General features: G+C 45.2%; 1 protein-coding gene across 6 annotated transcripts in view; it reads left to right on the plus strand.

Annotated features, from left to right (window-relative positions):
• Nucleotides 1–22,681, plus strand: part of UGLYAH (ureidoglycine aminohydrolase) — a 152,993-nt gene that overhangs the window by 71,131 nt on the left and 59,181 nt on the right. For 4 of the 6 annotated variants that reach the window (XR_015185628.1, XM_086493117.1, XM_086493115.1 and 1 more), the window contains exons 8-11: nucleotides 4,335–4,416; nucleotides 4,556–4,612; nucleotides 5,247–5,285; nucleotides 12,887–12,957. Coding sequence is in view for 5 of the 6 variants with exons in the window: in XM_086493117.1 (XP_086349243.1) it covers nucleotides 4,335–4,416; nucleotides 4,556–4,612; nucleotides 5,247–5,285; nucleotides 12,887–12,957 (249 nt within the window). In the remaining variant the exon portion in view is untranslated. Of the gene's footprint in view, nucleotides 1–4,334; nucleotides 4,417–4,555; nucleotides 4,613–5,246; nucleotides 5,286–12,886; nucleotides 12,962–13,223; nucleotides 13,579–22,681 lie in introns of those variants that run through there. The other 2 variants (XM_086493119.1, XM_086493118.1) reach the window with 2 other exon arrangements.

Raw genomic sequence — 22,681 nt, forward strand, 5'->3', positions numbered from 1 at the left:
CTTACAGCTTCCAGACCATCAAACCAAGCTTTTTCTTTACCTCGCAGCACCAACGGAACTGTCTCCATCTTTTCTTCATCACTCCACATTTGCAATGACAGAATAAATAACTCGAAATTTGCTAGCCACTCATCCGCATCTTCTTCACCGCTGAAAATTGGGCCAACACTGCCACATTTTTGCTTATAAACACATCACCAGGGAGCATTCAGTGTGCTCCTCCGTGGAGGCACCAGAAGATGGAGAGGGGGAATGGGGAACACACCCGACACACACGCAATGGCCCCTATATAGCTCAGGGTATTCACAGCACCCCTGTCCTCTCGAAAACACCTTCAAAGAAAGCGACTCACACTAGCAGGGCCTCGCCTGCACTTCGCCCAACGCACAAACACTCTGCACAATCCTCAGACAACTACCACACCGATCTTGTCCGCTTCTCGCACTTCCACACCTCAACACCTCTCTCTCTTTCTCTCACACACACAGGGGGGGCCCGGGGGACGCACACGCTCACACACACCGGCACCACACACCCTGGAGACGAGCAAAGAAGAAAGGGGGGAAGGGGGGAAAGACGACGCTAAAATCGGCAATGACAGCTTCTTTACACACCATGTACAAAATTCATATGGCGTGCTCTAGGTCGCACCATGGCCATCACCAATCCGTACTGAGGGGCATACACATCCCTCGCCACTTGAATTTGTCGGCACACACCTCGACAAAAAACTTCATTGTTGGCTTCGCTTCGACAGAAGCCGCTTCCTCTTGGCAGCCCTCGCTGGCTTATTCTCTACAGAGCTCTCGCTCTCCGGAGCCGCTTCACGAACAACACATCTCGGCTTCGACCGCTGAGCGCGAGCGAATGGAGATCTCCTTCCTCCTTCAACTCCCCTTTCTTTTTCCAAGCCAAACAACTCCAGCGAAAACTCGTCGAAAGAACTCCCTTCTTTTTCCCCCTTTGTTTCTTTTTCAAGGCAAAATCAAAACATACTTTTTTTGGCAGTGGCGCCTCTCAATCTAAGCTTTTACTTTCTTTATGTTTTTGCCTTTGCCCCTTATGGCTCTATAAGGCCTACTTTCTCTTTTTTTCCCCCAAAGTCCAGCCACCCCTTTGCCTCTTTTATTACAACCAAGGAGTTTTAGTCTTCGTTTCCCATGCATCGGTGCTTTTTACGCACATGCTTGCCGGCCACCCCTTTGGTTCTGCCATACCAAATTTCATCTCGGCGAAGCCATATCCAGCTATCTCGCATCCTCGAACGGCAACCCCTAATGTTGGAGAAAAACCAGACCCACCTTTTTTTCTCGGTGTCCGCGAGCTTGGCTTGGACATATCCCAACGTCCACAACTCTGATGAGCGAGTCGTAAACTCTGGTTGACTTTCCATATCACATGCCAATTTATAGAACTCTCAGAGATCTCCACATGGCACGTTGATAGACCGCTTTTGGCGTGTACAAAGTAGCGTTTATATGCATGGTCATATGTACAAAAATATGTAAATACATGCATTTGGGAGCTTTGCAAAGTGGTTTCAAGTTCGAAAAAAGGTGCAACGTGTGCACATTGTAAATATGCGTGCTTGCGTGTCGGCAGTCGAGTATATGTACATGCTTGGATAGGGTATCGGGGCCTTGGATATGGTTCTAGGTGGCTTATTTTGGCTCTATATAATGTGTTTGAGCTTTCTAGAATGTAAATAATGCAAGTGACAAGTGTGGGTACTGTCATCCCGCTCGAGAAGTTTGACACATGCGGTAACTGTCTATTTGCGGCGCCTGATCTGCGGTGATACGTGCATCGCCCTAGAAGTGGTCAAAAATGGAACGTGGGGATGTGGAAATGTGCTTTGGGTATTGAGGATCAAGCGTGCGAAATTTGGTGAATTTTGGAGTCTGTTTGGGGTTTTTGCTGCGAAAAATGCCCGCCAAGGGTCAAAACTGGCCAAAACTGGGCCAAAAAAGGTCAAAAAATGGTCAAAAAAGGTGTGAAATGGCTTCAAATTGCCACATCACTTACGGTGCCGTGATGGTCCAGGCTGAGGGAGGACTTTTAAAGAGCAATATCAACACTTTCACCCCTTTGTGTGTGGGAGGGAGCAGGGTTCCTACAGGTGGTCTAGTGCAATCCCGTTGCGTTCGCGTCCTGTTTTCGAGTGTGTGGAGGAGTGAATGAGAGCTTTCTCTCTTCAATTTTGCACTTGGGAGAGTCTATGGGAGTTCTGAGGTTTCCATGGATGTGTGTGTGCAAGGAATTGAGGAAAGAAGGTGCCATTAGGGTTGGCGCTACTCCAAAGAGTTCAACAGAGTGGTGTTTGGTGAAGCTTTTGCAATGGTTTGAGAGTGGACTTTCGTGGCTAGAGTTTTTGGTTTTTGATGGTTTTTCTTGTATATTTTGGTCACTATCAAGCGTGATTTCAAGTGTTGATCACCTCGACTCACCTTGTAGTGTCTGCGGGCAGGCAAGGGCTTGTAGGTCGAGGCGTTTGGAGTTTGAATTGAGCTTGTGGGTAGAGTTTTTAGGGAGCTTTTGAGTGATAGTAAGTGAGGTGAGGAATTCAAGTAAATTCCTTGTGTTGTGTTGAGTTGTTTGGGTGTGTGAGTGTGCGCACAACATCTTTTGCTCCATCAACGTCCACCAAGACGGTCACACCATGCCAAAATTGCCCCCCGACAAATGTTCATCGGCCCATAACTTGCACATCCGGACCTCGATTGACAATCCGAAAAGACTGGCATGCTCCACAGCTAAAACACTTCATGTATATCCACTGATCCCGGTTCTTGTCGCCTGTCTGTATCTACCCTGTCCGTCGAGGTCTGCAAAGCCTTCTAACTTCGGACTGGCATATCTTTCACACCGTGGCCCCGTTTGACGAGTCGTCTGGACGGGCTCCTAGAGCATCTTGAGCACTTCATTCTAGGGCCTATCCCCACACTTTGGACACCTTGACCTGCCATCTCAATTATCCCAATTTGGAGGCTCCCTCTGGCCTAAAGAACCACTTTGAGCATACATTTCCGATGCCACTCTCCTACCCAAGGCCTTCATACTTGCTTTAGCCCTTTGCCATGCGCCTGCTAACACCCATAGCTCGGCATAGAGCGCATTCTCGCACAGACCGACTTTGGCTGCACCACCGTATCGAAAGCCTTTTTAATGTCTACCTGCATCAGAAGAACATCCTACTGAGTATACTTGGCATATTCCATTCCAATCAATACATTAGCTAGATTATCCAAAATCGGGCGATGAGGAATAAAACCATACTGCGCGGAATGAATACCAGCCATAAGAGGTTCCTTGATACGGTTCACAATGATTTTAGCCAGAATTTTATATATAACCGGCATAAGAGTTATGGGCTGCCAATGCGAGAACTGCTCACAAAGCGCTTGTTTGGACAATAGCTTCAGCAAACCCTCTTTCCAAGACAGTGGCAAACACTGTTTCGCCCATGCAATGTTCATCATGTAAAGCAAAGGTTCTTTCAGAGGCTCCCAGAAGGAGATGAAAAATTCCACAATGAGCCCATCCAAGCCTGGCGAACGCCATCTTCCAAGAGCAAGCAATGCTGAGTGCAATTCATTTTCTGTAAAATCCGCCTCCATGGCCAAAGCATCGTGAGGCAAGACAATTGAATGCACTGCAGATAACAAAATGTCGCATGCATAAATAATTCCAGCAGAAGCTGCAGGGGGGGCGGCGAAAACATTCGTTAAATGTGACACCATGGCATCCGCAAGCTCGCGCTTTGAGGTTGTCCAGGCTCTAGGTCGGAACATAACCTGCTTAATAGTTTGAGAAGCCTTGGAATGATGCAAATGCTTAAAAAACTGTTTCGAGGCACATTCCTTGAATTCACACACACACACACTTTTCTGGGAAAACTTAATTTCTGTTGACTAGAGGAATGTACAATATATGGCCACCCAAGATGGGTAAACCATGCCAAAAAAGTAGAAACAGTCATATAAAACCTCAACTGCTCAAGTGAGATGTCTCCCAAATGGAAGCAATCACGATGGAACTGAAGGAGCTAAATATAGAAGTATGGACAAGGTAAAAGGGAAGAACTTCTGCCATGGTGGAAAGCCTGCTCAAGGTGTTTGCATGTATGATAAACAGCCCAAAAAGCCCAGAATCGCACCCATGCAGGAAAGTACTCGTACGCACGTGCACACACCCAGATTTATATGTGGAAAAGTGTGCATGCACTCAGCAGCAGTTGTGAAAGCTGACCATCACCACCAAAATGGCGCTTCAAATGCATAATTAATGTGGTGAAATCACGTAACTTGAACAATAACTATTCTATGATCTCAAGGTATCAAAGAGTGGGAAACGAAGATCCTAAAGTGATCGCTGGAACAACCAATGCACAGCCGCTTCTAGAAACTCCAGGAGAGGTGAGGGAAGTCTTCATTAGCCTGCCTGATTATTGTTGTCCTTTTTAACCTTGGATCTCAAATCTTTATTTATGCTTCAATATCTGTGTTTGGATTTTTTTTTTCAATAAATGAATGAGTGAATTTTACTCGTGCTCAGGTCTTTGTGCTTCGCAAGCTTCTGCCAACAAGTGAAGTTTATGACTTCAATATCCATGTATTCTCTGAACTTCTTCATCTACCTTTTTCTATCATATTAAGAAGCTCGTAACTGGATGGCGTCCTAGAATGTTTGCATACTTTCAATAATGTATGGGAAATCTTGATTGAATTGTTGTCTTGGCTTGAATTTTTTCCATTCCTTATGTTCATAATTGAATTTTGCAAGCTAGCCCTTGGTAGTTGCCAACCAAGAAAAATATATTATTTTATGGTCTTGTAAGCTTCTCAACAAATAATCAATAACAGGGTACATAATCATGCCTATCAAGTCTTAATGGAATATGTTTGGCCCTTTCTCTTGCCTGCTACCCTATATTAGGTTGTGCTAGCTATCTTTGTACTACGAAATGCTATTCTGTAGTCCCTTTCAAATTGTTGCAAAGATAATCTCCTAGAGTCTCAATTTTGAGAAACTTCCATCCTTTGATGTTTTAAGTAGTTTCAAGATTGTTATGAGTGTTAACACAAAACAATAGACCGATTCTATTCGATATTTGCAAGCTCAACTGATTCTATTAGCATTTCACATCAAGTAAAATGTAAGCGCCATTGTGCATATTTTTGTTTAAGGAAACCACTTCAATGTAATGTTTGTCACGGGCCTTACTTTGTTGGATGTGTACTTATAGGTGATGGATTTTGAGCCTGGGGACTTCTTAAATGTAAAGGTGAGGATTTTATCAAATTATTCATGTCTTACTATACATGTTAAAGAGCATGGAACGATTAAACATGTCCGCTATGAACTGTTTCACATTTGCCAAGAAACCCTCAGCTCTAATTTTCTGGATAGCACTGATATCATTCAGGTGCAGTCTTTTTGTTTGAAGACCTCCTTTTGACTAACTTAACCTGAATGCCTCTGGGTGAACAATCATCGAGTCGGTTCTGTAAAGTGGTAAGTTTTCACAAGGCTTATAATTGGGTGGAATGGCGTTTTGATGGAAAGTACGCTGTAGCAAGAAGTTTTTTTTTTCGCACAATGGATCATAAGCATCAATGCTTTTGTACATTTTGCATCAATATTGTAAGCGTCATTTCCCCTTTGCAGATCGCTGCCCTTTTGCTCAATGATTTCTGTTCTTTGCTGAAGCTCTCCCTGTTTTCTAGAGAGGCCCTATTTCTCAGCTTCAGAGCATGCAGCTCTGTCGGAGTAGAGGGGAGAGGAACCTTTTGATGCTAAGTATGTGAATCTCATGCCCCCATGTCCTATCTTCTTAGAGGCAGACATGGACAATTTGCGGTCGTATCAGTTTATCCTGCCAAAATCAACTGGGATCATGTGTGTTAAGATACCTATGCTTAGGGTTCAGAGATTGGTTTCACTTGGTTGCAGCCGCGGGACAGTCTTGTAGATATCTTGGTTTTCACATGTTTGTGCTGGTTCTAGTTTTAATAATGCACAAGCTATCATTTTCATGCTGTGAGAACCAGAGTGATAAATTAGGTGCTTTGCTTGGTTAACTGCTTCTTGCTGTATGTGGCACTTCAATGTTCTTTCTCTGCTGAGACATTTGTGCACATATAGAATAGAAACTAATCATTAATGAGAAGACAGATCTTGGCTACCGATGGGGCACTTTGGCCTTGACCAGACACTATACATGCTTTTGAGCCACACCCTCTTTGCCTCTGGTTGCAGTCACTTTGTGGATGATTTGGAAGGCCTGATGCTTGCATGTTATTAGCGGTCAGCCTTCCTGTCACGGGAGACGGGCACCACGTGCCAATGGAAAGGAAGAGACTGAACAACTTTAAGCACTTCAAATAACAACTGAACTGAAAGAGATGCACGACACACGAGACGGGGAATGGCGGAGCTCCACCCCAAGAGAGCACTGGCCCCAAACGTTGACGCCCCTTTCGGTAGTTTGTGACACTTCACGCCGGCAGTTTGTGACACTTACATTTCCACGGATACACTCAGTAGTATCTGGACAGAGCTACTTCACAGTCCTTGCAGTTAGTGAGATACCTCAATGGGCCCCTCCAGAGTAGCAGGAGAGCATCGTCACGCTTTCTTGGCACGGTGGCCAGGGACTTCTACATTCCTTACAGTGTTAGAGGATCGGATACCTGGCACTATTCGTCACCACACTCGTTCATTTTGTACGACTCCTACATGCCACCATGACCTAGGAGTACTTGTACATTTGTGCTGATTTGTATGGCTCCTTGAGGACAGGCTGACCCTAGCATCTTTAAGTACCCACAGTACTTATTAATACAACTCTGTCTTTTCAGGGGTGGGCAACACTAATGTAACGCTTGAGATACAAGTCGAGATTACCTGGACAGCTGAGAACATCCCAAAACTTGATTGCACTTTGATGAAAATGAAACCATTACATCGGTTTTCAGAAAAGGTTATGAGGAGAGAGTAAGTATGATAGCAATCGGTAGATACACACCAATTATGGGGAATAGGTAGAACTTGTTGTAAAGCGAGAACAGGATGAAGCTGGGCAACTCTTGTGCTTGGCTCGCTCTTGGTCTCTACGCTTCCACCCTGCACCTCCGCCACAACCAACAACCACCAACAACCCCCCCCTCTTGGGGCCTCTCCCCCTCCTGCTTCCCCTCTTACTGCCCTTCGCTGCTATCGGTTCTTTAGTCCCGGAGCTTGTACTATGTCCCTTCCATTTCCTCGACTGTTGACTTTGCCCTCGTCCTCGCCTCTCGCTTCGACGTAGCAGACACAATGGTGCCAGGCAGGGCCCAGTGGATCACCATGCAAGTTCAAGGTAGCCTTGTAAGCTTCTTGAGCACCCAACCAAGCGAGTGCATGGGCTGAGTTTTGGTCACACATTTTGGAGTCATTGCCTTATGCAGAGCAGTGGTGCATTGGGGGTGATTTCAACATGCTTGAGGACCCTATGGATAGGATTGGGGGACAGCCATGCTACAATACTTGGAGCCAAGTTGGCTGCTTGAGAGCATTGTGTATGACTTTGAGGATTTCGTATGTATGGTAGTATGTAGACTTTCTATGGACTCGAGACAGCCTCTCTTTCTCTCGGTCAATGAGAGCGTAGAGTAGGAGTGAATCTATCGTGGATTGATCGTTTCTATGCTGCGATCGCATCTATGGCATGGGCGGATCATTATGCATTTTGGCAAGAACTACTTTCTCAGATGATGCGCTAGTGATTCCGATAGATAGTGGAGTGGCAGTTTGATGCTCCACATCCTAGAGAGGATTCTGCTGGATATAGAGCTCCGCGAGCAGGTTGAGGCTCTTTGAACAGCGAGTATGGACACCCTAGGCAACCTTGCTGCTCAAGTGGCCACTGTCCTTGTGGAGCTTAGTCGTTTCTTCCTCCAGGAGTCAATAGTTTGCTTGGCTGGGGCCTAGAAGGAGGGGAGTGGCTCCGATGGGGCATTGCTTCTCTATAACAGATGCAGGAGGGTCACCCAAGTAGCCCTTGGATGGAGGATCGGATGTAGTAGGCTCATCCGGAGCTGATTTTCATTGAGGAACAGTGCCACAAGTTTGCCTTCCATCGTCAGGCATCTTAGTGGACCTAGATGGAATACAGAGTTACTGTCAGCGAGCTCGATGATATGCATGCAATTGCTATTGAATTTTACTATGAGTTGCTCTCAACAGAGCTACAGTCGGAGCGCCGAGATGCATGCAGAGATTGGGTGTGGGCATAGATGTCTTGCTTGCTTCACTGAGTAGATGCGCCAGAGGATTGAGAGCCCACTCCAGCCAAAGGAGCTTCAAGAGGCTCTCAGGGCATTCCTTCGTGATAGCTACCCAGGGGAGGATGGGTTTGTTTTTTGATTATTGGGAGGTTCTTGGTCGAGACTTATGTAGTGCATACCAGCACATTCTGCACGCTGGGGAGATGCGAGATAGCATGAGCAAGGGCTTTATTTATCTTATCCCCAAGGAAGGGGGCTCTTTGAATGAGATTCGGCAGTGGTGGCCCATCACGATATTCAACTTAGCCTACGAAATTCTAGCAAAGGCTCTAAATTTAAGAATACAAAGATACACAAGAAACAGACAGGCTTTGCCAAGGAGCAAAGCATCCTTGACAACAATTTCACCTTCTGGGAGGTCACTCTCTCGCTCGTCTCCGAGGAAAGGATCTTGTGGTGCTCCTTCTAGACTCTGAGAAGGCCTATGATAGAGTTGACTGGGACACTATGTGCATGATGGGGCTTTCAGAATTCAGATGCTTGCATTGGAGGGGTGTCAGCTCTCTATGGATGTGTGCATAGTCGGGTGCTACTGGTAGGGAGAAGAGGGGAACACTTTATGCTCTCACGGTCAGTATGACAGGGATGCCCTCTTTCTCCCTTCTTGTTTCTATTCTATGCTGAGGCGATGAGTAGTTTTTGATTTTGCATAGATTACAACTACTTTATTCAAAGAGATGACTTTTTGGATATGAAGTTTGTTGATGACTCAGGCATGTTTTTGGAGGGTCAGGATGCCAATTTTCATAGATGTGAACAGACTCTTGAGGTGTTCTTTTGTGCATCGGGAGCATTGATTAAATGGTGGAAGATAGTGGCATTCTGGGTTCGTTGCCCAATTGGTCACTTGGAGAGGGCTTTAGGTGGATCCCCCCAGGGACACTAGTACGATACTTGGGCTGTGAGGCTGGTTTGGAACTGTCACCAGAGCAGTAGATTATGCCTCTCCTATTTATCTGGAGGAAATTGCTCCATTGGAGCTCGACACAGCTCTCAATTGCAGGCAAGGCTGTAGTTGCCAACCAGGTGCTCTTGGCTACTATGTGGTACTTGCTCGATTTTCTCGAGTTCTTGTACCAGCCAGTTGGAGAGGTTGATTAGAAACTTTTTGTGGTCAGAGAGGGACACTGAGTCCGCTCGGTCCAAAGTTTCTTGGCCGGTCATTACTACCTTGCTCAAAGGGAGGGCTAAGGTCATAGTTACCGGGGAACGCGTTCCGCAGGCCCTAGAAGGCCGGAACGCCGTTCCCTCCCCCTCTGCCAAGCTGGAACGCCCCGGAACGTTTTGCCGTTCCGGGTGACCACGTGATACCGGAACGGCCGGCCGGAACGGCCTCGGAACGGCCAACTCTCAAAAATGGGAAGAAATAGGCAGTTTTTTGCAAATTTGCAATGAACATTAGGTGTTTTTTTAGTGTGCAAGGACTCAAAAATTAAAATGCACCCCCTCACACCCATTCCCTTCTCAAGCATTATTTGGGTGTTTTTTTATGCCTCCCGTTCCGGACCCCTCGCCGTTCCCCCGTTCCGCGAGGGTCCCCATCGCCGTTCCCGTTCCGCGTTCCGGGTAACTATGGCTAAGGTTCATTGACCCAGCATGGCATAGTAGAGCTCTCCTTGGAAAGCTCATTGTCAAAGGTCTCCTTCTAGGGGAGGATCCCTAGAACTCCCCTAGAAGGAGCTGTTGCTTCACCGGATTCGTGCCTAGGTCCCACAGATGGGAGGCCCATGGAGCCCTTCCACTTGCTGGATTTTCACAAAGATGCACAAAGTGGGCCTGAGCAGAAGATGGGAGGACGGTTTTTCTTTCAGCTTGCTTCGGTCTAGGAGTAGCTGCGGAGTGGCCTTGAGCAGCATCATCCCACACTCATTGAGGAGCGCTTGAGATAGCCACTTACATGGAACCCTTTGGTCACACAGAATGCGGTCGGATGGTTGGTGGCCAACCTCATGTCTCTTGGGGTCCCATGGCAGAGGGTCCAGCCGACACTTTTGGGGACTCGTTGCAGTTTACAACACTTCTTGAGGAGGTACAAAGCCATTGGTTGCGAGGAGAGGGCCGCCTCCACAGAGTCACTATTGAGGCACCAAAGGTGGCCGAATACTGTTTTCAATTGATTGTTGTGGGCATCAGTGCTTGTGAGATAGACCCAGACCCGTCAGCTCTTGAGTGAGGACATTGGCGATTATGGGTGTGGGAGAGCTGCCCCCTGGTGCGAGTGCACTGGGACCGGGGGGAGTGGTTTTGGCGGGATCTCTTTACTCCAGCCGATCACTTTCCAGTACACAACACGAATTGGACGTCACATACGGACAGCGCAGAGAGAGATTCGTCCTGCTACAGCAGATCATTGGTAGGAGCAGGGTCTCACGACTGAGTTCTTGGCAGATTTTTGGGGTCGTCCACGGGACACTAGGCAGCCAAGGGGACTCACTATGTTCCAGTGGCTTGTTGCCCATCGGGCTAATATAGTAGGGAGTTGGTTGGTGCACAACGGTCACTCTGCTGCATGTACCGCGTGTGACCATACACTCAAGACACAGAGACAGTGTCTATGAGATGGCCCCATGGCACAACAGGTTTGGTTACAGATTCTTTGATTGATGCCTGTACTTTTGATAGCTAGCCAATACACTTGGGGTGCTGCAGCTTGGTCCACCCTTACGCCACCTTAAGGGCCCAACATTTCCTTTCGAGATGGCTTCAGTCAACATGATGACTGTGATCCCAGAGGGCTTGCCTAGACTCCAGCCCGCCACAGAGCTTGTACTCATGCTTGGTTGGGAGCTCATCTACAGCCTGACACTTTGGTTTATATGGAGAGCCCGGTGCTTCTATATCTTCGAGGCGCGACCACTTGCTCGGTGGAGATTGTACGAGACATCTGGCTAGAGCTGATTCACACACTCAGGGGACAGTCTGAAAGGCTTCAGGGTTGCGACGAGGGCCTTCCTTCACCATGGCTTAGGGGGCTCCTAGATGGCACTACCGCCACCAATGTGGTTGTTTCCTCCTCCCATACCTTGATTTAGCCATCATTGTACATATCTAGTCTTCTTTCATTGGGAGAGTCTTCCCACTTTTTGATGTAGCCCCCTTGAGTAGGGGCGGTTTGTAGCCCATTGGGCAGGTTTTTTAACTACTGGAAGGATCTTTTTCTTGGGAAGAACAAGATAATTCAGCTTTACATATGACATTACATTTCAACATCCCCCTTAAGGGCGGATTAAGATCCCCCCTTCAACAAGCTACAAGAGGTGTGTCCAAGCACCAATCTCGTGTGAAAATCTGCCCAATTGTTACCTGTTAGAACATAGATGAGTCGAATGAAATGATGGGCTATAAGTTCTATAAGAAAATGGTAACTGATGCAAACATTTTTTATTTTGGGAGAAAATTTGGGGCTCTCCAAAAGAGCAATTGCCGATTTATTGTCAGCTAGAGGCTAGGCAAGCACTAAGGGGTGGATAAACCACATTCATGTTGACATTACTTAAGCTAGAGGCTAAGTAGTCAGCAAGGGGGGTGTTGAAGAAATTGTGTGATGCCTATAGGGAACAACCTCTAGAGGAGGAGAGAAAAGGACCATTTATCCCGGATGTAAAGCATCTATGCTACTGGCCTATATGAGTCACTGTCAAGCATCAAGCTCTTGATTCTGATGTAAGTATTGTGTGTTTAGCATATTCAGCTTTTTGTTGTTCAGTATCTGCATCTTCTGTGGGCAGTCCTTTGAAGGTAGGAAACTTGATGTTAACTCTTGCAAGGATGGAAGTAGGTCATCCTCCATTGCAGTCGTAGGAGGAAGAATAGACCCACTGGATGGAGATTCCAGAGGGGTGGGAAACAGGGAAGGGGGTTCTGGGTGGAACCATTGACTTCTTGAACGACAAGTAGAGTCACACCTTGGTCCTGATCCTGCAAAGTTGCCTTGTAGCTAATCAGCATTCTAAAATTGTTATTCGTCAACAAATAGTGGTTTTCCAGTGAGATAGGGATAGCTTCGTCAAGTTCATCAAATAGTGGTTTTCCAGTGAGTTAGGGATAGCTTCCAGTGAGATAGGGATAGCTTCGTCAAGTTCATTCCATGGGGACGAGGTAGTTTAGTTACCTATCAATAAAGGTGTTCCCCTGACATGGATGCTGGCATCTGAAAGTATTTCTGATTGGTTGTCTTGGTCTCCATCGTTGAAGCTTCCCTTTGTGAAAACATTTCGACCGCATGGCTCTGCTATGGTGTACCCTTCAATATATCTACATGGCTCCTTGTCTACTTTGTGGCACTCAACCATGTTTATGGCTAGTATCTCATACAGTAGAATCTAGATGCACTCGGAAGCATTTTGTAGATAGTAATCCAGACTGATTTGTCTTCTTTTATACTTTACATAGTGGATGCTTGTTTTATGAACATATATACTAGATTCTCTCTAACGATTACTCATCCTCTTGTTGAGAAGTAGGAGTAAAATTGTTTTTGATGTAATTCTTTAACAACTTTCGCGAGAAAATCAGTAAGGCATTCTACCTATTTGACCATTGGTTTTTTGGCTTTTAGGAAGTACATTACAATCAGCATGGCCTGTTGATGCTGGAAGGTGGTGGTATATACCGACTTGGAGATCATTGGTAGTTGTCTACTTGATCTGCTAGTGACAAAAGGCTTCTCTGCTTTTATAATGATTGCTGTTAGTGGTCTTTGCCTTTTAGAAAACTTAGAATGCCCTTTGCAATTTTTTCTGTGTATCTTTGTGATGATTTCATAATGTATCATAAATTTCTTCCTGCAATGCATCTTTGGATAATTTGAATCAGCCTCTCATACTTCAAGGGAAACACACCACACATATATTTAATTTTCTAGCTCTGGCCTTATGTTGTTAGTTTATGTGTAGATTGTGTAGCGGAGACAATGTGTCGTGCTCTCTATAGTGGGTGCTCCTCAGTGCAATGTGTGTGAAATCTCACTCCAACAGAATGAAAACACTGTAGACAATGAATAACAGAGCAAACACAGCGACTCAACAGCAGAACCTGAACAGCATGGGACTTGACTAACATAAATGAACTAAAAGGTGGGCATGGGAACTCCTTCGACACCTAGTTTAGGTTTGGATGTGACACATATTAGATATATGTGTGTAGCCATTTGAAAAGGCACCTGGAGATATGAGCTGCTGGATATTGCCTATGAGACCTTTTGTACATAAACCCTTTCCTTTTGTATATGAGAAATAACATATGCTGTATAGGTATTGTACTTTTTTGTATTGCTGAGTACTGCAAGGGTGCACTTTTCTTTATCTCTCTCTCTCTCTCTTCCCCTCTCTCTCTCTCGCTACTGTATGAAGCCATGGCTGCTCTAGCCTTCAAACCTCCTTAAGCTTCACTGCACCTATCCACCCGATTCTAACAACCGGTATCAGAGCAAGGTCTGCTTCACGCTTCCCACTCCCATCTCTCTCATGCAGGCCCTCCAAGTCCAAGCAAAGGATTTTTGAATTAAATCAAGGGGAATCGGGCAAGCCAAATCGAGCAAGGCACTCAATACTGAGTGTGTTTCGGCTGCAGAAGAACGAGCTTGCAGGCTTGGAAGAAAGCGAGTTGCAGCGCTAGGAAGTTGAAGCTTTCCGGGCAGCACTGAACGAGTGTCATTTTGGAGAAAATCGAGTGCAGAGAATTGACGAGCAGCTTGTCAAGCAAGTCAAAGGAGTTTGCAAAGCTCCCTCTCCTGCAGCAAAGCAACCATTGCTCTCCTCGGCAGAGCTGCACAAGGAAAGCCTTCAATTCAATTGCCATCTGCATTATGGTGCCCTGTCCCAGCTGAGAACTTGTCAAAATCCTCGGCCTCTTTTTTATCGTTTTTTGTTTAAATTATAAAAAAAAAGGAGGTTTTATTTTATTCCCTCTTAAAGACAGGTTCCTGCATGCATCTTAAGTCGCTATATATAGCCCCACCTTGGGAGGCTTTCAAACATGCATCTTACCTTCTCTTGCAATGTTTCCCACTTGCTTCAAGCTCGAAAGACCACAAAGAGCAGTCGAAAGGCTACTCCAATAACTTCAAAAGCAACTCTTGACAAAACGTTCAACGAGATTCAAAGGGGGAAATTTCGACTTCAAAGCTTCATCTCGAGCAAGCATTCAAGGGCAATCTTGTTAACCGAAAAAGAAGCTTGGCTAAGCATCAAAGCAAAGCACCACATCAAGCTTTGAGCTCTTATTCTTGTATGACTTTAACGGGTACTTTTTCACTTCAAGGCTTTAGTGAAGGGGTGCTTCTCAGGAGAGAAGAGTGACTTCACAATCGAGATTATCAAGCTTGCACCTACATTATTTTGTAAATTGGGCAAGACACTGCCATAGAGAGAGTCTCTATATCGATAAGACCAAGTCCCTGGCATCTTTCATGAGCGCTTGCACCATGAAAGAGAAAGGAATCATAAAATTTAATGGGGAGGTTTCCATACCTGGCAAACTAAAGTAAGGGGATACTTAATGAAGAAAACATTATGGGGCGTAGTAAAAACATCTCTCAGTGATCACGAGGGCACACAAACCAGGGCCTCTACTGCATTCAATCAAAAAAAAGATGAACAGGCACCTGACATCATAATTACTGTACTCGATGATAATTATAATTACTGTACTCGATGATAATTATGTACATTTTTTAGATAAGTGCACACATGCATACGAGGCCGGGCAAGTTTTAGAGGAGAATTTTGGAGCTAAAGCAAAATTAAGTAAAGTTATCTTGAAAAGACAGCTTTACAAACTTACTATGCTCGAGGGGGAAGACATAGCCAGTTTGGTCAATAGGCTTAAAGCATGATTACACAATTGACCTACATCCAATGCGAAGTAGAAGAAGAAGACAAAGTTGCAGTCCTTCCAACAACGACCATATAGTCTGAAGAAAAAGAGCCAACTCCAACACTTCAAGATGTGGTAAGCTCGCTTCAAGGAGAGGAAAAGAAGCAGAAAAAGTTCATTTACAGCGACAAACGGAGCTTTTTTAGCAAAGGTAGGGCAGTCGTCCATAGATTTCATATTATCTTCCATAGTTGAAAGTGCTAGGAATGTGGTAAAATGGGACTTATAGCTAAGGACATCTATATCAATAAATTTTGTAGCAATTGTGGAAAGAAGGGGCATCCTCCTATTGGGTGCTATTCAAAAGTTCAAGATAGCAGCGGCAACAATAACAACAAAGGCAAGAAGCCAGTGAGAGAGGCAGCTCATATAGTAGAAGAAGAAGAGGCTGAGGACGAAGGGGAAGTTTCTTTCGTTTTACAGATTTACTTTGAAGATCCGTTTCTACTTTCTCTAGTTCAAGGGCAGGTATTTTCATCAACTTGTGTGCATAGATCTTGTCGTCCTGTGTGGACAGTGTCATCGTGTGTCGATAATTGGGTTTTCATTATGTATTACATACCCAAGGGGAGGATTGAAAGGTGGACATGGGAACTACTTTGACATCTAGTTCAAGTTTTGATGTGACACATATTAGATATATGTGTGTAGCCATTTGAAAAGGCACTTGGAGATATGAGCTGCCGAATATTGGCTATGAGACCTTTTGTACATAAACCCTTTCCTTTGTATATGAGAAATAACATATGCTGTATAGGTATTGTACTTTTTTGTATTGCTGAGTACTGCAAGGGTGCACTTTTCTTTATCTCTCTCTCTCTCTCTCTCTCTCTCTCTCTCTCTCTCTCTCTCTCAGGATATCTAGCGGATATATACTTTGTACATTGATTTGTCTCATAGGCCAGTTCTCTTTGGCCTTTTGAAGACGTAAATAAAATCTTTCTTTCTTCTTTCTCTCTCTCTCTCTCTCTCTCTCTCTCTCTCTCTCTCTCTCTCTCTCTCTCTCTCTCTCTCTCTCTCTCTCTCTCTCTCTACTGTATGAAGCCATGGCTGCTCTAGCCTTAAAACCTCCTTGAGCTTCACTGCACCTATCCACCCGATTCTAACAATTGGTATCAGAGCGAGGTCGGCTTCACGCTTCCCACTCCCATCTCTCGTGTGCAGGCCCTCCAAGTCCAAGCAAAGGATTTCTAAATAGAATCAAGGGGGAATCGGGTAAGCCAAATCGAGTGGGTCAAGAACTGCAATCGACAGCAAAAGAACGAGCTTGCAGGCTTGGAAGAAAGCGAGCTGGAACTATAGGAAGTTGAAGCTTTCCGGGCAACACTGAGCGAGTGTCATTTTGGAGGAAATCGAGTGCAGAGAATTGAAGGAGCGTCATTTTGGAGCAAATGGAGTGTAGAAATTTGAGCAAAGCACCAAGAATCAACGGGCAGCTTGTCAAGCAACTCAAAGGAGTTTGCGAAGCTCCCTCTTCTGTAGCAAAGCAACCATTGCTCTCCTCGGTAGAGCTGCACAAGAAAAGCCTTCAATTCAACTGCCATCTGCATTGCGGTGCCCTGGCCAGCTGAGAACTCGTCAAAATCGTCCACCTCTTTTTTATCGTTTTTCCTTTAAACAATTAAAAAAAAGGAGGTTTTATTTTATTCCCTCTTAAGACAGGTTCTTGCATGCATCTTAACTCGCTATAGCCCCACCTTGGGAGGCTTTCCCACGTGCATATTACCTTCTCTTGCAATGTTTCCCACCTGCTTCAAGCTTGAAAGACCACAAAGAGCAGTCGAAAGGCTACTCCAATAACTTCAAAAGAAACTCTTGAAAAAACGTTCAGCGAGATTCAAAGGGGAAATTTCGACTTCAAATTTTCATCTCGAGCAAGCATTCAAGGGAATTCCCGTTAACTGAAAAAGAAGCTTGGCTAAGCATCAAAGCAAAGCACCACATCAAGCTTTTAGCTCTTGTTCTTGCATGACTCTAAAGGGTCCTTTCTCACTTCAAGGCTTTAGTGAAGGGGTGCTTCTCAGGAGCGAAGGGTGACTTCACAATCGAAATTATTAAGCTCGCACCTGCATTATTTTGTAAATTGGGCAAGACACTACCATAGAGAGAGTCTCTCTATCGGTAAGACCAAGTCCGTGGCATCTTTTCCGAGCGCTTGCACCATGAAAGAGAAAGGAATCATAAAATTTAATGGGGAGGGTTTCCATATCTGGCAAAGTAAACTAAGGGGATACTTAATGAAGAAAACATTATGGGGCGTAGTAAAAACATCTCTCACTGATCACGAGGGCACACAAACTAGGGCTTCTACTGCACTCAATCAAGAAAAAGATGAACAGGTACTTGGCATCATAATTACTGTACTGCATGATAATTATATACATTTTATAGATGAGTGCACACATGCATACGAGGCCTGGCAAGTTTTAGAGGAGAATTTTGGAGCTAAAGCAAAACGAAGTAAAGTTAGCTTGAAAAGATAGCTTTACAAACTTACTATGCTCGAGGGGGAAGACATGGCCAGTTTGGTCAATAGGCTTAAAAGCATGATTACACAATTGACCTACTCTAATGCGAAGTAGGAGAAGACGACAAAGTTGCAGTCCTCCTTAGTGCACTTCCTTCCAACTACGACCATATAGTCTGAAGAAAAGGAGCCAACTCCAGCACTTCAAGATGTGGTAAGCTCGCTTCAGACAGAGTAAAAGAAGTAGAAAATTTTATTTACAGCGACAAACGGATCTTTTGTAGCAAAGGTAGACCAGTCGTCCATAGATTTCATATCATCTTCCAACGTTCAAAAGTGCTACGAATGTGGTAAAATGGGACATATAGCTAAGGACATCTATATCAATAAATTTTGTAGCAATTGCGCAAAGAATGGGCATCCTTCTTCTAAGATAGCAGCGGCAACAATAACAACAAAGGCAAGAAGCCAGTGAGAGGAGCAACTCATATAGTAGAAGAAGAAGAAGCAGAGGACGAAGGGGAAGTTTCTTTCATTACAGATGTACTTTGAAGATCCGTTTCTACTTTCTCTAGTTGAAGGGGAGGTATTTTCATCATCCTGTGTGGATAGATCTTGTCATCCTGTGTGGATAGTGTCATCGTGTGTGGATAATTGGGTTTTCATTATGTATTACATACCCAAGGGGAGGATTGAAAGGTGGGAATGGGAACTCCTTTGACACCTAGTTCAAGTTTTGATGTGACACATATTAGATATATGTGTGTAGCCATTTGAAAAGGCGCCTGGAGATGTGAGCTGCCGGATATTGGCTATGAGACCTTTTGTACATAAACCCTTTCCTTTTGTATATGAGAAATAACATATGTTGAATAGGTATTGTACTTTTTTGTATTGCTGAGTACTGCAAGGGTACACTTCTCTCTCTCTCTCTCTCTCTCTCTCTCTCTCTCTCTCTCTCTCTCTCTCTCTCTCTCTCTCTCTCTCGCTAGTGTATGAAGCCATGGCTACTCTAGCCTTGAAACCTCCTTGAGCTTCACTAGAGCTATCCACCCAATTCTAACAACTGGTATTAGAGCGAGGTCGGCTTCCCGCTTCCCACTCCCATCTCTCCTGTTCAGGCCCTCCAAGTCCAAGCAAAGGATTTTTGAATTGAATCAAGGGAGAATCGGACAAGCCAAATCGAGCAGGTCAAGAACTAAAAAAATCGAGCAAGGCACTCGATATTGAGTGTGTTTTGGCAGCAAAAGAACGAGCTTGCAAGCTTGGAAGAAAGCGAGTTGCAACGATAGGAAGTTCAAGCTTTCCGGGCAGCACTGAGCGGCGTCATTTTGGAGCAAATCCAGTGCAAAGAATTGAAGGAGCGTCATTTTGGAGCAAATGGAGTGTAGAAATTTAAGCAAAGCACCAAGAATCGACGGGTAGCTTGTCAAGCAAGTCAAAGGAGTTTGCGAAGCTCCCTCTCCTGCAACAAAGCAACCATTGCTCTCCTCGGCAAAGCTGCACAAGGAAAGCTTTCAATTCAACAGCCATCTGCATCGCGGTGCCCTGGCCTAGCTGAGAACTCGTCAAAATCGTCCACCTCTTTTTTATCGTTTTTTCTTTAAACAATTAAAAAAAAAGCAGGTTTTATTTTTTGCCCTCTTAAGACAGGCTCTTGCATGCATCTTAACTCGCTATAGCCCCACCTTGGGAGGCTTTCGCACGTGCATCTTACCTTCTCCTGCAATGTTTCCCACCTACCTCAAGCTTGAAAGACCACAAAGAGCAGTCGAAAGGCTACTCCAATAACTTCAAAAGCAACTCTTGAAAGAACGTTCAACGAGATTCAAAGGGGGAAATTTCGACTTCAAAGCTTATCTCAATGAAGCATTCAAGGGAAATCCCGTTAACCGAAAAAGAAGCTTGGCTAAGCATCAAAGCAAAGCACCACATCAAGCTTTGAGCTTTTATTCTTGTATGACTCTAAAGGGTCCTTTTTCACTTCAAGGCTTTAGTGAAGGGGTGCTTCTTAGGAGAGAAGGGTGACTTCACAATCGAAAATATTAAGCTCACACCTGCATTATATTGTAAATTGGGCAAGACACTGCCATAGAGAGAGTCTCTCTATCGGTAAGAGGAAGTCCCTGGCTACTTTCACGAGCGCTTTCACCATGGAAGAGAAAGGAATCATAAAATTTAATGGGGAGGGTTTCCATATCTGGCAAAGTAAACTAAGGGGATACTTAATGAAGAAAACATTATGGGGCGTAGTAAAAACATCTCTCACTGATCACGAGGGCACACAAACCAGGGCTTCTACTTCACTCAATCAAGAAAAAGATGAACAGGTACTTGGCATCATAATTACTGTACTCCATGATAATTATATACATTTTATAGATGAGTGCACACATGCATACGAGGCTTGGCAAGTTTTAGAGGAGAATTTTGGAGCTAAAGCAAAACGAAGTAAAGTTAGCTTGAAAAGATAGCTTTACAAACTTACTATGCTCGAGGGGGAAGACATGGCCAGTTTGGTCAATAGGCTTAAAAGCATGATTACACAATTGACCTACTCTAATGCGAAGTAGGAGAAGACGACAAAGTTGCAGTCCTCCTTAGTGCACTTCCTTCCAACTACGACCATATAGTCTGAAGAAAAGGAGCCAACTCCAGCACTTCAAGATGTGGTAAGCTCGCTTCAGACAGAGTAAAAGAAGCAGAAAATTTCATTTACACCGACAAAACGGAGCTTTTGTAGCAAAGGTAGGCAAGCCGTCCATAGAGTTCATATCATCTTCCAACATTCGAAAGTGCTACGAATGTGGTAAAATGGGACATATAGCTGAGGACATCTATATCAATAAATTTTGTAGCAATTGCAGAAAGAAGGGGCATCCTCCTTCTAGGTGCTATTCAAAAGTTCAAGATAGCAGCGGCAACAGTAACAACAAAGGCAAGAAGCTAGTGAGAGGAACAGCTCATATAGTAGAAGAAGAAGAAGCTGAGGATGAAGGAGAAGTTTCTTTCGTTACAAATGTACTTTGAAGATCCGTTTCTACTTTCTCTAGTTCAAGGGGAGGTATTTTCATCATCCTGTGTGGATAATTCGGTTTTCATTATGTATTACCTGCCCAAGGGGAGGATTGAAAGGTGGGCATGGGAACTCCTTTGACACCTAGTTCAAGTTTTGATGTGACACATATTAGATATATGCGTGTAGCCATTTGAAAAGGCACCTGGAGATATGAGCTACCGGATATTGGCTATGAGACCTTTTGTACATAAACCGTTTCCTTTGTATATGAGAAATAACATATGCTGTATAGGTATTGTACTTTTTTGTATAGCTGAGTACTGCAAGGGTGCACTTCTCTCTCTCTCTCTCTCTCTCTCTCTCTCTCTCTCTCTCTCTCTCTCTCACGCAGCCTGGCTCCCCATCACGCAGCCCCTCCTCGCTCCCCATCACGCAGCCATCTCTCTCTCTCTCTCTCTCTCTCTCTCTCTCTCTCTCTCACGCAGCCTCTCTCTCTCTCTCTCTCTCTCTCTCTCTCTCTCTCTCTCTCTCTCTCTCACACACACAAACACACACACACATACACACGGATACATACCCACACACACACTACACACATACACGCATACACACACGTACTCCCTCTCTTCCCCTTCTCCCCTCTTCTTCACAATATGAAGAGAGGGTAGTTACGAAGACAACCATGTCTTCCCCCATCATCAAGACGCCGACATCGACAATGAAGACAACCTTCATGCTCACGAACAAGAGGCTTGCACAATTGGAGAAGGACATGAAAGAATGGCGGATGGAGAGAGAGATATGGAGGGAGGAGAAAGCCACCTTCATCAAGCTATGGAACGAAGAGAAGGAGGACATGAGAGCGGAAATCCAAAATCTCAAAGAGGAGAAGGAGAGAAGGGAACGGGAGAACGAGAAGGAGAGGGAGAGATGGAGGAAAGAGCAAGAAGAGATGAAGGCACAAATCGATCTCCTTCATGCTTCCATCACATCCCTCACCCCCGAGGAAGGAGAGATTAAAGAGGAGGCTAAGGAAGCCCTCAAGGAGGAGATCACCAAAGCCCTCACCGCAAGCATTGAGGACAAATTAGAGGCCACCAAAGAAGGATGGGTCGAAGTGGTCAAAAAGAACATCAAGAAGGTAGCAAGAGAGGAAGCCCAAAAAGATGAGGTACTCATCGTACACACAACCATCGAGGAGGAGAAGATGCGACAAGCTCGCCGTCTCAATGTGCGAGTGACCGGCATCAAAGAAGAAGAAGGGTCTACACCCGAGAGCGATGGGAAAGCCTTATGCAAGAAAGTGGGATACAAGGAAGAAGAGATCCCTTTCTCCAAAGTTTGGAGAGCCGGCAAAGATCCAAAGAAGAGAGCTCTCATCCTCCAATTCGCCTCCGAGGAGTCTCGAACTTCTTTCCTCTGAAAGAGGGTCATCTTGAGAGGGCTAGAAGGCCCCCCGATTTATCTTGATGATGACCTCACAAAGATGCAACAAGATCACCGTCGCGCGTGCATGCCTAGAGTCCACCAAGCCCGCAAAGAAGGGAAGAAGGCAGTATATCGAGATGGTAGGGTTATCATTGATGGCAAGACCATCGCATAGGGACTCGCGGCCTGTGGGACACACGAGGAGATTCATGTCACGGTTTGGAATTGCAATGGAGACCTATGGACACACCTAGAGAGTCTTGAGGAGGTGATGAGAGGTCGAGACATCATTCTACTTACAGAGACGCACGAGAGCCCAGAGAGAGGGTTATCACGGATACATGGATTCCAGTGGGAGTCTCTACATCGGGGATGTATGCGCCAGCACACCACTCGCGGCTCAGGAGGAGTGGCCATACTCTTTAGACAGGGGCTTCACAGCAGACTACAGATTGTTGCTCGGGACCCACAGGCCCGCTACATGTGGATTCGCCTCGAGCTCTCACGAGACAGGATCGTCTACATTGCCCTTTGCTACTTTGCTCCCACAGGCTCCAGATTCG

The sequence above is a fragment of the Adiantum capillus-veneris genome, chromosome 21 (genome assembly GCF_014529385.1).
Source record: "Adiantum capillus-veneris isolate H3 chromosome 21, ASM1452938v2, whole genome shotgun sequence".
Lineage (NCBI taxonomy): Eukaryota > Viridiplantae > Streptophyta > Polypodiopsida > Polypodiales > Pteridaceae > Adiantum > Adiantum capillus-veneris.